This window comes from Sciurus carolinensis, chromosome 4 (genome assembly GCF_902686445.1).
Source record: "Sciurus carolinensis chromosome 4, mSciCar1.2, whole genome shotgun sequence".
NCBI lineage: Eukaryota > Metazoa > Chordata > Mammalia > Rodentia > Sciuridae > Sciurus > Sciurus carolinensis.
The window spans coordinates 94,509,538-94,526,745 of record NC_062216.1 but is presented as its reverse complement, the minus strand read 5'-3'; the positions used below and the strand labels follow the sequence as shown (position 1 = coordinate 94,526,745).

General features: G+C 33.0%; 1 protein-coding gene across 1 annotated transcript in view; it reads right to left on the bottom strand.

The window, feature by feature from the left end:
• Ccdc91 (coiled-coil domain containing 91) overlaps positions 1-17,208 on the bottom strand; it is a 363,605-nt gene that overhangs the window by 40,915 nt on the left and 305,482 nt on the right. The window contains 1 exon segment of the mRNA XM_047550439.1: positions 16,199-16,312. Coding sequence (XP_047406395.1) covers positions 16,199-16,312 — 114 coding nt within the window.

The following is a 17,208-nucleotide window of genomic DNA, read 5'->3' as shown; positions in this document are numbered from 1 at the left end:
AAATACCTATCTATACATACCACCTAAACTATTTTAATATAAGTACACAGAAACAAAACCCTTTATCTATCCAAAATATTGCATATCCCTTTGAAGAGTGTCACAAATTTAGGCATTAACTGTAGAAATTTTCAGATTACTGAAAAGAGAATGATACTGTCTGTGGTGGCCAAGTGGCAAACTTTCTCCAGGATGTCTGATGAACCTGGCAATTGCTAAAGCTCTGTTTTAATAAGAATGAAACCCACCTAGTTAACTTCAAAGGATGTTTAGAATTAGTCAAGAAACTAAAAAACTAAAAAAAAAAAAAAAAAATATTTATGTAGTAACCATAGAACCTGGAAGAAATTTCCAAAGTATGTAGTGGCCATTTGTAATGCTTCCGATTTTCTGATATCCTTTCTATGTTTGATGAACTTCCAGTCTTATGATGCATAACTCCCCGTAGGAAGACCTGGCAACACAGTTATCTAGAGTCTTCTACTCCCCAGGTTCCACTAACCAGTCAGTTACACAGACTCAGACTCAGAAGTGAGCAGTTAGATGTGTCTGTACAGCACCCACTTTGTTCATAAGGATGTAATAGAAGCATCCAAATGTTGGTCATGGAAATAATTTAATTAAGGAATAATTTATCTCAGTGCTTGATGTGAAAGTTGCAGCAAAAGGGAGTTTATCTTTAAACTAGTTTGCATATAGTTTTTGGTTTTGTTCAGGAAGTTGAACCTTGATCCTGGTCTTCCTGTTCTCTAATAATCTGGTCACATACTCAACATTCCTTTAATAACCTCTTCTGCAGTTACCCAGGTGGAGGCAGATTTTGTGACTTAAAGAAATTCTGGTTGATATATAAATTGGTACTAGAAGCAATTAAAGTTAATATAAACTCAGGAAATCAAAAAGGTACCTGATTGGTTATCTGGCTATCTAAGGGTTGACGACTAAAAATATAGGTGACATTCTGGAAAAAAAAAAAAAAAAGATGTAAAATCTGGCAGTCCATAACCTGCAGTAGCAAATTATTAATTTGAAATAAAGTGATCACTGAAAACAAAAGCTTGGGAGCTCCAGTGCCTACTGGCATGGAATTGAAGAGCATGAAGAACTCAACGAAATTAGTTGCTCCTAATTTCACAGTCCAGTTTTTAAAAAATAACAGAATGCTCACAATCCTAATCTCAATTCAAGGCAAGAACCACAGCCAGTCACTGGCTAATAACACTGTTTCTTGAAAGGCAAAAACCAGTTATCTGTAAACAGCAGTGTCTATCTTCTGCAGTTCAGGAGGTCTAGAGGATAATACTCTTTCAATATGGATAGTGGGATGCTGAGGTGGCAGGACTCAAATAGAAGCACTTAGCTATAAGAGACAGGAGGAAATGGTTACTGTTATTTCTAATAAGAATTCTTGACCTGTAGGAAACACTGGCTTTGGGTATCATATGAACAACTCATGAACAAAACAGATGGTTTCCAAAAAGAGGTCAACTTAATTAAAATTACAAAATATTCAGGTTTAATGAACCAGAGGCCTTGTTTTGGGTGATTGCAACAAGATTTTATATGTCTTCCCTAATTTCTAGTTGTGAGACATATCACAGATCGGGAGTTTTCTGAGTGAAAAAGGAGACTACATTTCTTTGAAGATATCTACTATATAATATCACAGAGATTAACTGTAAACCTTCAGCTTGTTCTTCCTTGTCAAAGTAAACCATACAGGCGATGGGAAAATACCAAGTATATTGGTATGTATAGCAGCTATGAACTAACACTAAAACTGGACCTAGAATACTACTGTGGACTACTACTGGTCAGAAAGGATGTTTGTGGCAGTCAAATGATGAATGGAGTTTTAACTTGAATTTGCCTTATATCAGCTTCAGTAAGGTTATAAACACATTCTACGGTTTACTTGCAGAGAATAGAGTTGACATTGGAAAAGGACAGTAAATTATGAGAGACTAATCAAGTAGTGACTTCAAATGCCTGCTGTTATTAAAAATGTGCATTTTTTAGTAGAGCTCTTAGCACCAATATACATCTGTTAATCTGGCATAAACTTTTCTCCCTGGTTCTCAGTAGGCCAGAGAATACCTATGAAAGCCACTCTTATATGACAGGTAAGATAATGAATCATTTTATCTTAGGATTACATAAATTATTGGCTCTATATCACAGTATATTTTTGCAATGATCATTACTGTGTCACCATCATGCAGGGCAATTACATTGATGACATTGTTCTAGGACCTGGAAAACAGAAAATAATAAGTATTCAAAGTTCTTTGGTAAAGCATACCTATAAGTCCAAGAAGGTGGAAGATATATGACATGAAACATCAGAGATACACCTCAATGAAGTTCCTCAGTTCAGTAATCCTGAGCATACCAGAAAAGGCCCTACAAAGTTGAAGGTATCTTACTGTACCTTACCCCTCCTACTTCTGGAGGCAGAATGCTAAGTGGGTCTCCTGGAAGATAACATATTGCTTTTGGGAAACCCGTTTGATTGCTCTATGAACTGACCTGAAAGCTTCTAGCTGTAAGCAAGTGCCATAGGAAAAGGGAGTCTCCCTTGTTTGTCCAGGCTGCTGTGCACCTACCTGGCCTTAATTAATAACCAGCAGATTCGGTGGGTGTTAGAACTGTAAATCGTTTATCGGGATGCTATATGGAGTTTGAATCCTAACAGAGTTCTCTAAGGTTTTAGAGCAAAGACAAAAGGTAGGAAACTCTCTCCTTTGAAAAGCGGCACTTAATTTATATTAAGTGCTATTAGACTCTACATTTGCCTGTGAAATTAAATGTGACTGATTTGACCCAAATGAACAAGGTTTAGCTGTTCCACCAAGCTATTAAATCAAGCATGCCAGCAGCAAGCCATAACAAGTGATTGTGACACACACACCATGAGACTCAAGACAGTCCTCACAGCAGAAGGGGACTGAGCAGACCACTCACGGCTTATTAAGAGTTACCTGAGTTGGACTACAGAGACATTTGTGATATGCACATTTTTGTTTTTCTAAGGGTTAACTGAAGCATTTTGGTATATTTTAGCTGATGCTACTGCTATTACATTTAAGTATGGCAGAATAATGTATTTTGAGGATTAGGTTTAAGTATAGGCTTAGGGGTGTCTAATGATGTAGGACAGCCAAGTAGCTTATGTAATAAATATATCTTAAATGTTTTCTTGTTTTGGCACTTTTTGAAAATCTGTTAAAGTATTGAAGAATATCCCATGGATTACTTTCTGTCTCTACAAGGTTAAAATCCACCAAAAAGTGTTGTCTCTGATTCTTTTGTGTCCAGTGCACATACAGGCATGTGAACAAAGTTCTACCAATAAGTTTTACCCATAAGATTTCAATAAGAGATTAACAAATCAACAAGAGCAACTTGAAAGGAGTTTTTTTTCGCTGCTGAGGGTGGTAGCAGAGACTTTGTTTTTGGGGTCAGCACAGGATGTGAGATGGAGCTTGTGATATACAAGTGGTATAAATGGGGAAGAGGAAGCAACAATAGCTTCTACAGTCTTGGTAGAGGAGCAGTAGACAGGGCCAGATCTAAGGCATTATTTTGGGCTTTCCTTAGAGAAGATGAGCCTGAAAGTCTCTTTCTTCCATCCAAATAACCTCTTAATCAATAAGCTTTTTTAGCTTCTGTTGCTTAAAATTAAGAATTCAATTTGAAAAGAACATATATAGTTTTCAAATGGACTACCAATTTGCTAAATATTTGTAGCACCTTTGGATAAAAGGATGCCATGGTAAAGTGTTTCTTAGAGGGTAAACCACTATGAATGCTGGGGTTTTAGGCCTAGGACTCAGTATCATGGAATCTCATTTGAACCAGTTAATGATGAGAGAAATGAATGAAAAGTTATCAGGTAAAGAACAGAGTGATGACAAATATTTTGAAAAAGAGAAAATAAAAGAAATATATGTTGGTACATAGATCACAGAGAAGGAAAAAGTGCTAGGAAAAAAAGATAATGCTTTGACTGTCCATTTACTTACTATTCCTTATTTGAAAAGATAACAGCAATAGTTTAAGTTTACTCAAAAGCTAAATTAGACTTGTAATACACCCACAATCCAATAGATTCCATTCAAAAATAATATGATGATAATAAAGGAGATAATTTCTTCCTGTTAAAAGCTGGAGTTAACACATATGAAATGACTGGTCTTCCTTTAAGAAGTGAACACACAGCTTCCAGACCAAGGCAGGAGCACAGAGAGGTCAAGTCAGTGCATATGAATCAGCAAGAAGCAGAATGTCAAGAAGGTTTTCTGTGTTTTTATATGAGAAGAAAAATACCGCATCTCTTAGAAAATGATTTTTTCATGCTGTTTCTTAGACTATTAGTTACAAACCAAATTTTTTTTCTCTTTTTTCAAAGGAAAGAATTGATGGCTGTAGAGATACATAGGATGGAAAATAACTATACAATAAATCAAATAGATTAAAATACTTCTAAGTGTCATTTAGAAATAATGCTATTTCCTTTCTACTGAAAACAAGATTTTGATAGTAGAAGGAAATAAGAAAATATTCATTTCAGGAGTTTCATTTGAAAAGCAGCACATGACAAATAATTCATTTAAATGTTTCTTAACTACATATTTGAAAAATAAATCAAAGAATGGTAGGCAACAGCCTTTTATAAATACTCAGGATTTGTAGTTTTAAAAAGTATTAACTTATTATGGGGGTAAACCTATAATGCCATAGACAGTCCAATTGTTTAAAGTACATAATCAAGAAGGTTATATTTCTAAATGTTTTACAGTAAACTTGTAGAAATTAGTACAATGCCTGAAATATTGCTTAATCATTGTATTTTTCTTGTAAATGATAATAATTTGTACTAGTAAGAATGTACAGCCATTGAAGAGAAGTAGTAGCCTATAGTAAGTACTAGGGTTACACTGCTTAGCTCCATGCTTGCTAAAATAGAGTTACTTGTTATTTTTTTAATACATAATTTTCAAGCCAACTTAATTTCAAAATTTAACAAAATGGGTGGTTTTCAGAGTATGCTGGGACCTTGGTTCAAGTTGTTGTTGTTGTTTTAAATTTGCTATAATAAAACAAGACAATCTTATTTGCAATAATAACTTGTTCATTTGAATACACTTTAAAGAACTGAAATGACTCTGACATGTTAGGTCTCCCCCACCCCCGACTATAATTTCTAAAGGAAATACTTTTTTTCTTCTTTTGGTACTTGGGATTGAACCCAGGGATGCTTAACCACTGAGTCACATTCCCAGCCCTTGTTATTTTTATTTTGAGACAGGGTCTCACTAAGTTGCTTAGGGTGCCACTAAAGGCAATACAATTTTTTTAAAAAGGAAATACAATTTTAAGGAATCTGGCATTAGCCTGTGTGTAGAAAAGTCTTTAAAGAGCATCAAGTGTTCTTTTGGAAGGAACATATAAAAACACATTCCTTAAATCATTATGTGAGGTCAAGGGAATGGCTTGAAGCAATAACAGACACCACTGCACATGGCAGAGGTTTGAACAGAGTTCAAATGCACTGTGCTGACAACAATTGACAATAGAATTCCAGAAGGTCATTTAAGACTGGTGATCAAGATGGTTTTTTGATTTCAGTCAAAAGAATAGTAAAATTTGGACTAGCCTATACAGTAAAAGGAGGAAAGCCTGTGAGAAACCAAAGGATTTGGTCTTCTTTAGGAATAAACAAGTTTTATATGAATAATTTTATTTAAAAAGTCTATTTTTGGATTCTTGATATACTTTTTGGGTGCAGTTGTAGAACTTCTTAGTTCATGAAGCTCCGATTTTTGGGAGCAGTGAGATGGAGGTTCCCCCCTTCCCATTTTATTATTACTTACCCTTCAAACACCAATAGAAGTTAACAAAAGTACACACACAGACACATACATGGGAAGAATCTTCATTTATTTATGAACTATTTGTTAGGGTCCCAAATAACTTTCACTATGCTATTCTAGTTAAAGCTATTAACCTGTTTAGAAGGAAATGAAGAATGGAATGGTGTTCCAAATTGCCAGTATCTTAATCTATGTTTGTCTACACAACATATATCTGCATGCACCCTTCCCTAGTCCATCTTAGACTAGGTACTAAGAAGTTTCACCACACACACACACACACACCATATATACATATATGTAAACATATATATATGTTTATTTATTATCCTATTAAAGAAATACTGAGTACCTTTAATAGTCTGATACTTTGCTCAGGATATAAGGATATAAGTGAAAACCAATAAAGAAGTTTATATCTTAGTAATAACAACATGTATTTGTTTAGTAATTAAATTCATCAAGATTTTTACATGTGTTATTTGGCGTGTGTTATGTCTGTCATTTTGATTTTATAAACCAGGAAGTCAGAGTTGGTAGAAATGCTGACTTTCCAAGATTACATCTAATAACAGTAGAGGTGAGATGAGTTTTCCTATTCTTGATGCTGCGCTCTTTTCTCTACCTCACACCCACAAACCTTGTCAACTTCATCTATCCTTGCATTTTCACTGTGCCCTCTAGGATGAAGAAAATGGCTGAAGAAGATTATCAAAGCCACAGCAGTCAGAGTCAGTGAAGAGCTACAGTGTAACACCAACAGCTCCCAGAGCCAGAGGTAATGAGGTACCTGGTAATGCAGAGAAGAACCAGTCAAAAGAAAAAAAAAAAAAAATACAAAGTGGGCTCTCATGTTACCACTTCATTCTTTTCTTATGGTACTTTAACTATAAAATGCCCAGTTCTGCCTTCCATATTTATGAAAATATGTGGACAGTTTTATGGAAATCAGAGCTTTCAAAGTGAACGCTTAAAGATATGAAAGATCTTTAGCAACTAAAGAAAAAGTTGCTTACTATAAAAATTCAGCAATACAGAATCTAGAAAATATCCTACTATGATCTCAACACTAAAGAAATACCTAGGAAACTCAACTTAAATGGAAGGCTAAAATGTTCTACATTAGAAAAAAAGTATAAAACCACAACCACTTAGTGCCAAGTTGGTCTGAGAGACTGTAGTCAGTACTTTATGTATACTGTCTCAATCTGCAAAACAACTCTCTGAAATAACATCTGCACTTTACAGGCAAAGTAAATTTAGGGTCGACAATATTAGACACATTATTCCAGAGCAGTACTAGAGAGAAAAGATTTTAACTTCCTTCTAAATGACCGCAAAACATATAGGGAAATGACAGAATCTACCTCAGTAACTCTTTTAAGACTGAAAATTTTAATTTGTAAATTACTTTTCATATAAAATAGGAATTATTAATGCCTCCATGAACAGACTTTAGTATACTTTTCTGCTTTCACAGGCTCCATCTAATTTGTACCATTTCAATATGTCAGAACTAGATAAATTGAGAAGAAAAGTAGAGAGATGTAGATAGAACACAGCCCGTGTGGAAAATTACTTGAAATTATATATCACATATAGTTTATAAGTCACTTTAAAATAACCTTTTCACTAATATGAACTTTGAATATTCTAGCAAAGATAATTGGTGTAGATAGTGTATTATTTCATTCCCTTAGGGTTGTAAGGTTTTGGTTTTGATAATAAGTAGATGTGGTGTTTTCTAATTATTAAGAGCATATTATTGATAAAAAACTGAAGATGTCTTGAATTAGGCTTCTAATAAATTAGGTTATAAAGTTACAAATCACCATATGTTTATGTGTCAGTCATGACATATTAGAGAACAGTTTGTTGTCTTTTTTTTTTTTAAATCAGTCTAACTCTACTATTCTAGGTATTGGTATCTGTACCTTTTGTTCTGTCTAGTTCATTAAGAGCAGTACTTGAAACTAAAACCCACAGTCTCCACTCTTCAGATCTCATAAAAGACTTATCCTTGTAATTAATGCACATTTCTACTTAACTTCTAAAGGTGGCTGAAGGATAAATAACATAGTAAACTTAAAAATAAATCTATTTCCATTGCCCCCAGTAATCTGAGCTTCATGACAAGACATTCCGGAACTGTAACCAAAAAGTATATCCACGTAGTTCAACAGAAAAGTACTAGACTAACTTGAGTTTGATCTCCAGCAGTACAAAAATAAGCAAGCAAGCAAACAAATAAAACGCACACACACAAACTCCAAGTATACCAAGACTCTAGGAAAGACTTTAAAAATAAAAATTTTGTTTATATAGATGTGTTTATTCCTATAAGAGAGTCCTTTGGTTTCTCACAAACTTTCCTCCTTTTACTGTATAGGCTAGTTCAAATTTTAGTTTCCATGTGACTGAAATCAAAAGCCCCTCTGATCACTACAGTCTAAGGGACTTCTGGAATTCTACTGTCAATTACTGTGAGCACAATGCATTTAACCTTTTTCAAGCAAAACTGCCATGTTTATGGTGTCTGATATTGCTTCAAAGCCATACTCTTGAACTCACACAATTACTTAAGGAATATGCTCTTAAACTTGCCTCCCGAAATAGACTTAAACTTTTTAAAGATGTAGTGCTCCTCCCAAAACAAGACTTTAAACTTCTTAAAGACAGAGTGCTCCTGGTCCTTCATAGCTGCTTTGATCTGGTAGATGATACAGAGTACCAGAGCTAACAAACATAAAAATATTATCCTCTTATTCTTGGATTTTGACCTAAAACTTACTCCTTTTTACTGACCTGTTTATCTTTCATCCTCATTCTTTACTTTTCCATCTTGCCCACAGAGTTGGACTGCCTAATGGTTAAGAACTCAGACAGAATCAGACTACACCTTTTTCCTTTGTGATTTGGGGGCTAATAATACCTATCACACACACACAGACTCACTCACCCTCACATTCTCTTTCTCTCGTAAATAATATCCATAGAATATTGCCTGGAATGTAGTAAATGCTATCTGAGTAACAGCTGTCATCATCATTGTCATCATCGTTTCAATTTTGGGGCCTTTCAATAGTGATTGTTTTCTCTATCTGGTCTCTGATTTTCCATCCTATTTATTCTCACCATTTATATTATGAGATTTCTGTTATTCTGAGTAAAAATTTTACATGGTTTGAATCTAATCATAAGCTTTCAATAATAATACACCCTTAGGTGAGCCACTTCCTGGCTGCCATGACCCATGCCTCAAAGTTAACACTTTTGTGCTATTTCTTTGAAGATGAACATTTTAAATTATCACATAAAAACAGACAAAACTATTTTTAGTTACTAAATGACACCAAATAAAGTCTTTCCCTACTATAGTTTGATTTTGAATTTTTGTTTTTATTTATACAAAAATGCTATCCCCAATTTAAATATAGTACATACTTTCTGTACCAACTAGTTATGTGTAAAGGCATTCATTACAACTTGGTGTTAAGTTAGATCATATTGCCTGACACAGTAATAATCTAAGCACTGAGCTATATCTTTAATATCAATTACTCCACCCATGAGATGGAAATGTTCAATAGATTGTCTCAGCAAAGTCTCTGATTGTCCCTATTGTAGCAAATTCTTTCTAGATTATTCTTATGTAAATGAGTCTAGCATTTACATAATGAATTGATGATAATGAATTCAAATTTCAAGTATATTTTATGAAATAAACTTTCAAAGAAGAGTTTAAGAAAGGAAAACAGTGTTTGTAAAGTACATATCTATTAACATTAAAAAAGAGCAAAATCTATTCACTTCACTGGTTTTATCAACCCCTCTTCTGAATCAAATTTTCTACTCTAAACTTAGAGAGGAGGATAACGTATTACCTACTTGAAACATCATTTTGGAAAATCAACTGTAGTGGCTTTTTTCCTTTTTTTTCCCCGAATCCAATTATCTTTCTATTTGTTTTTGTACCACCTGAAATGGGTGAGATTTTACATATTGGGAAGGTATATTTTCTACCAGTGAAATTCCACATCATGTACAACCACAAGAGTGGGATCCTAATTAGATTGTTATACTCCATGTATGTACAATATACGTATGATACACTCTTCTGTCATGTGTAGCTATCTAAAAAGCACAGATAAAAAATAAAATAATTTTGTTTTGGTGGCTTGAAATAAAACATGGGTTATGTAGAATAGGCTAAACTCCCTTTGCATTGAAACAATCAGGTATGATGGAAAGCAAAGGAAACAACTCAATGGGAGGGCACACTTCTCATCTTAATATGTCCTGGTCAGATAAAAGCATTTTCAACTACAGGACCCAAATCAGAAGTTACAAGAGCAGATACTTTAGAATGCAGATAGCGAACTGCTTCTTGCATGCGCATCTCTAGAGCCTGCACCAGACGGCATATTAATTAATTAGGAAGAGAATGGGCAAGAGGCTGGGGAATGCCACAAAATTGCCATTTTCTGTACTAATGTACAAATATTTTATAAAACAACTACTATGATGCAACTCATTTTCTACCAAGAATTAAAAACCTTCAAGAGGTTTACCAGTTGTCAGGAAAAATGTTTTTTTATAGGCTTATGAATAGAATTCCAGAACTATGAGACATTGGAGATCAGCTAGCCAAACTTCTGTATTATTAAGATAAGAAATAAGACACTGTGAAATTAAACGACATCTCGAAAATTATATCTAGTTCAAGTAAGTGTGTCATGGATCAGGAACTAAAGAAAGTTCATTTTGGTTAAATCTTATCTTTTCAATGGCTTGAGCTACAAAGAAGCACACAAAATACTGCAGCAAAACTGAACTGAAAGGGCCCTTTAATAATTAAGAAATTATAACAATGTGTCGACCACAAAATCTCTGATGTAAAGCTCCTTACTCCTCTCTGAAAATCTGAAGAATTCTCCAAAGTGAATGTTATTTTCCTGAGATGATTTAGAAAACACAGGCCATAATTCTGGTTCTTAAGAGGAAAAAAAAATAATCTTTTATTACATTTGGATGAGACTTTATTTTTTAGGAATCACTGTTTGGCTGTGAGAAGTTGTTGCTTGCAGAATATTATTCACACTTCCTCCCTCACAGCAAGGTCATGTGTAATAGTCTGAACTTGTGGGATGGGTTGGAACTCTTCATTCTAATCCAGGGGCCATAGGTCACTGTAAACCACAAATTCTTCCTCCCTAGGGAAGTGTTAGGGACGTGGCCTTCCCCATCTCATTCTTCTGCCATCTCTTTTATACAAATAAGTTCACAGTATTAATGACACATCTGCCATATTATAATACTTTATCTGGCAATTTATATGAAGAGAGATAAATCTTCTCTGGAATAGCACCTAAGAAATTTCAATTGTCCAGTTCCACAGAGGCATAATGAAAGAATGAAATTTTTAAAGGACTGGAGTAAGAAATTTTCCCAAGATGATTTTTTGTTTGTTGTTTTTTGGTACTAGAGATCTAACTCAGGGATGCTTTACCCACTGAGTTACATTCCAGTCTTTTTATTTTTTTATTTTAAGACAGGGTCTCACTAAGCTGCTTAGGGCCTCCCTAATTTGATGAAGCTAACCTCGAACTTGAGAGCCTCCTGCTTCAGCCTCTGAGTTGTGCCACCACACCAAGTCCAAGATGATTTTTATGATCAAGAGCAAGGGTTGACAATTTTTTTTTTTTTTTTCTGTAAAGAAACATGGCATTTTAGATTATATGGTCCAGGTCTCTCTCAACTACTCAACTCTGATGTTACAGCATGAAACCATCCAGAAGACAGTATACAAGTGAAAGAGTATGGATGAGTGTGCCAACCTAACTTTATTTACTCAAACAGGAAGCAGGCTGAATTTGACCAGTGACCTATATAGTTTGCAACCTCTGATAGAGAATTTCTAGTAATATAAGAGAGTTTGAAGTCAAATTTTAATTTTAATAAGTATTTTCCCATGCAAGTTGCTATACTTGTAGTTATGTAGCTTATTATCACACAGATTAAACACATATTTTAATCTTTCATTTTTCTGTCCAACTTTTCTATAATATAAATATAGTAAAGATGACTAAATCCATTAAAAATTAGATAATTTGGGCTGGGGATATAGCTCAGTTGGTAGAGTGCTTGCCTCACAAGCACAAGGCACTGGGTTCAAACCCCAACACCGCAAAAAAAAAAAAAAAAAAAAAAAAAAAAAAAAAAAAATTTCTATTAAATACTGTTGAAAATTTATGTCTCATGTTGAAAAATATTACTTTTTCAATTCTATAATAAATTTGTAAATTTAATGTAATAATATTTCGTGGCATTAGAAAGAAAAATTTTACAAAGGAGTTTTAAAAAAGACTATCAAGTTCAATATCTATAACCACAATTATCATCAAAATTGACTCATCATTAATTCAAGTTATTTTTTTGATTGAGCACTTAAAAGGCTTTCTTTATTTGGATATTTTGATTACATATTAATTTTCAGTTATAACTTGGACTAATAGCACATATATTACATAACAGGAAAAAATTTATGATGTAATTGTTTAAATTATGATCCAATTAATTAGTACATATGTAGGTAATCCCTCTGCCTTGTCCAAGATGTTCAGACCAAATGATTAGTAGGTATATATAAAGTTTAGTGACATTTCTACTGATTTGACACATAAAAAAATCAGAAAACATCATCTAAAATTAGAAGTTTTCTCAGAATAATTTCTAATTTTAATTCAATTATATTCCTACTTTTGAGTATAGTTTTAATACTCAACAGGATTAGATAACTAATTAAAGATTCACTGACTTAAGATACACAGTAAAAGCCACGTTCAGTCCTATGATGTTCCCTTCAAACTGTTAGTGAATTGGGTAATGGTGTGACAATGCCAAAGGAAAAACTGTTTAAGACAAAGACATACAGAGACAGGGCTCAACTCAACATCAGTCTTCTTCCTTCAAAGAATTTTTTAAATTTCAAGAGGAAAAAATGATTACTTCACAGTCTAAAATGTAAGTTCAAGTAGGAACTAAGGTCTGTGGAGCTGAGAAGTATAATGTTGAAAATCTCAAACTGACCCTAGTTAAAAACAAACAACAACAACAAACCCCAAAACTGGAAAAAGGAAAAGAAAATTTTTGTTCTGGAAATGTGTTCTTCTCTGATGCAAATAGAAATCCAACTTCCAAAAGAAGAAATAGAGATAAGTGGCAGTAATTTAGTTTTTTGGAAGAAGAAAAACAATATGAATTTGCTAAAAAAACAAAAACATAAAAACTATTGTTTTTTCCAAGTATGGTTTAAAAGCTCTGAGATGTCATTGTCATTGTGAAAAAATTTCCAAGACCTAAGATATTCATAAAATCAAACTGAAATATCTTTTATTTTTTAAGAGAAAGGTAAAAAAAGCTCTTAATGTTTAAAAAAGTTGAATAAAAATAGGTCTTATTAATTGTGCTTTCATTTCAGATATTTTATCGACTTGCATTTTTTTTCATAGCTTTTTGTTGGAGAAGACAGAAACATTCAGATTGAAAGTATTCCACAATATGTATTATTAAGAAAACTCTGTAATCCAAAAAGTAGAAGCATAAATTTCCTACAAGTATACTAATCAAATTAGTTGGAATCTTCTGTGAATTAGTACCAGGAGTGAAATAAAATTCTAGGATTCAGATTATAAACTTCAGAGTACACAGGATATCAAACATTCTTCTGAACAGCTTATGTGTAATTGTCAAAAATAATGCAACTAGTGTTTTTTAAGTATTGTTTATAATGTGGTGAAGATAATCATAGCACATATTTACACAGTGTATAACACATATCATCCTCAGTACAACTATTGTCCTATGTATTATACTTATAACCACTATAAGATAGGTATTAAATTTATTCTTATCTTATAAGGAAACATACACAGAGAAAATATGATACAATGGAACTTAATGTGGTTTTAATTTTGTTGTTATGACTATTGTTTAGTGAACTCTTTACACATAACTGGCTTACCTAACACAAATAAATACTTGTCCTTTAATATGAACACACAGACTAAAATGGCAGAGTTCAATGTTAGTTTTTTTCAACAGTTAATCTACCTCACACAAGGACTGGATAACTCTTAAAAAAATGTTCCTTGGGGAATGATCAAATTATGTTATATGTATGTACAAATATGGCAAAATCCCACTATTATGTATTATTATAATGTACCAGTTAAAAATATATTTAAAAAATGAATGAAAAGGTCTATTATTTGAAATGTATAAGTAACCATATATTCTCTGACAAAAAATATGTGATTTTAAAGTATCTTCCATCTTGATCAAAAAAATATTACTCTAAAACAATCTTATAAATAGGCTTGCTTTATTACATAATTTCTTATCCAGATTTAGAGATCGAATAAGGCTTGGCAGTATACTATTAAGGGATACATGGAAACAATCTAAATATCTATCAACAGATGAATGAATAAAGAAAATTCAGTATGTATGTATGACAACATACCGTTCAGCCTTTAAAAATTAAGGAATTCTGTTATGTGGCAACATAATGAACCTTGAGGACATCATGCTAAGTGAAATGAAGTCAGTCACAAAATGGCATATACTGCAAGATCCCAATTACACAAAATGTCTAAATAGTCAAAGAATCAAAGAGTGGAATGGTAGCTACCAGGGGGCTGGGGGAGGAGAGTCACTCATCAACTGCATGAAGTTTCAGTCCAGCAAAATGAATAAGCGCTAAAGATTAGCTCTATCTACAACCCTGTTTCCAATGATAATGTCAATGATAAAGTCCTATAGACTTTAAATCTTGTTTGGAGAGTAGCTCTCAGGGTAATTTTTTTTTACCATAATCATATTACATAAATTATAAAAAGGAAAAAAAAGATATAAAAGAATATATCCACAAGAAGTTTCCAGTTTACTTCACTCTATGATCTTTAACTATTGCAATCAATCCTGTATGCATGTGAAAAGTATCTACAATTCCTTTTGCTGAATGACTCTTTTGAACTCCTTTACGGGAACATGTATACCTCTAATTGAAAAGTCAATTGATTCCTTTGGGCTCAGAATTTTTCTCTTAAGATCAGACAGCATTAGGAATTTGGATAAAAATGGTTTTAAAAACACCCTGAGGTAATGATGTGTGATGCTCAAAGATTTACTCCCACACAGAACGCTTTTTTGGATGGTTAATTTATCTGAAAAGGCTCCTTACCAATTTTTTTCCTCTGGTGACAAGTTCTCCTTTATTAAAATGTATGGTAGCCACAAAGGTGTGGGAATTTTCTTTGCATTACACCAAATTTGACTTTAAATTAAGAGTAAAAAAGGTGGGTGTCATGAATTTTAATTCACTTCTTAGCTACAATTTAACTACCAGCTACAGGCCCACCAATTATTTAAGTTTAGATATTATCCATCGAATTCCCTCATATGCATTATGTTTTATTTATGTTATGTTACATTATATAACACAAGACGTAAGTTATATGTTCATATTATATACTTATACATGTAATACTTAAAGTATTTTTTATGTAATATATGACATGTACTAAGCATACAAATAAAGCTTATTAAATTTGTATATGGAAAATTATATAATTATATAAAATATAAAACATTTAATAGTGATTACATTGAACATCTCATTTTAAGGTGTTTCTTATCTTGCATGTTATTTAAGAAGACTAAAGCTTTGTTGAAAAGACAACAAATCATTTGACCTATTATTTTCAGCAACCACTCAAACTCATAAAACCACATTACAGTGAGATATTTTGCAAAACTTTAGTATATAACCTGAATTATAACAAGCATATTCTGAGTTATGTTTCTGAAATGGAACTATGGCTGAGAAGCCTTCATTTGCTAACTGTAATGAAAGCCATTAGAACCACAATGGGGTTAACAGAGGACAGCTTAAAGGTACACATAAATTTCTACAAATACTGTAAGAAATTCACAAATGTATGGCAAAAAATTCAAATCTACTATCTTTGTGAGTAATGAGTGCAATGATAAGTTGGAAATTATTAGGAGTCTAGCAAGAAATTATTCACTGATCCTTTTTTGCTGAAAGAGGGAACTTATGTTTATAGATTTAGCTATTAGAATATATATGCAAAAACATATTAGAATAGATATGAAAATTATATATGGAAAATTATCTGAAGGGATTTCTATTTCCATGATAAAGGACATTTTAAATATCTTTAAAGTTTAAGTTACTGTATGGAAGCCACTACTTGAATTCATGGAAGCACAAATTTAAACTTTCAGAAGATACTTACCCTTTTCTGTTCTTTTACATATTCTATCAATTCATCTCTTGTTCTTTTCACTGCCTCTTCTACAGCCTTTTCACTTCGCTTCTGTTCTTCTATTATTGCTGCCTTAACAGTTTCCTGTTTGTGGAAAGAGGAAAAAGTCAGCAAGGTATGTACCAAGACATATTTGTGTCCATTTTATATAAACCAGAAATCCTCTTCAGTGGGTGGGAGCTCTGTTCAAAGCTTACCTTTAAACAGGAATATGAACCTATAAAATCTTTTGGGATCTGTTACAGATTTCGCAGAACTCTTTCCTAAACTGAGTTAAAGGGAAAAGAAATGGAATAAAGTCATTTATTGCAGGGAGCGCCTGACAGACTCCAATGGCTTCCTTACCAACATTTCATTTGATGTTTACATGATTGATTGCCTTCCTGTACTTTGCACTATCCACATAAGACTTCAAACTTGTGTTTATTCTTCCAAGAACACCCTAATGCTCTGTTTTATTCACGTTTAATTTTACCGTCATACAATAATCAAGTGTGGTCTGGGTGGTAAGATTTACAGCTAGTTTGGTTCTCCTGCCAGGTTAGGATGTTGGGAGTTGGACACCATGAATAAGAGGTAAAAATTCTACTCTGAGTGCTAACATTTGAAATGAGAGACCTAAGGAAGAAAAAGATATTCCCCATTTTAATGAATTAGAAATCAGGTACCTAAATGATTTCAGAATGTCAGACAGAGAAAAAAGGCTAACACTCTAAAAAAGAAATGCAGCATTTCTCAAGAAGTTGGAATATTCTTTGCTGAAATAGTGCTTCATGGGTTGAAATGTATATTATAAAACAAAATTTGTTTCATTTATTTATAGAGGTCCCATCCTTTATCTGTTGGAGAATAAGAAAATCAATTACAAAATGTCTTTAAGTTTCTCAGAATATTTCCTTCATTTTTTATTTTTGAGGAATTTTTCCCTTGATGTGTTTGTTTTGCCACAGTTTTCCCCAATTTTAGATATGCACATATAT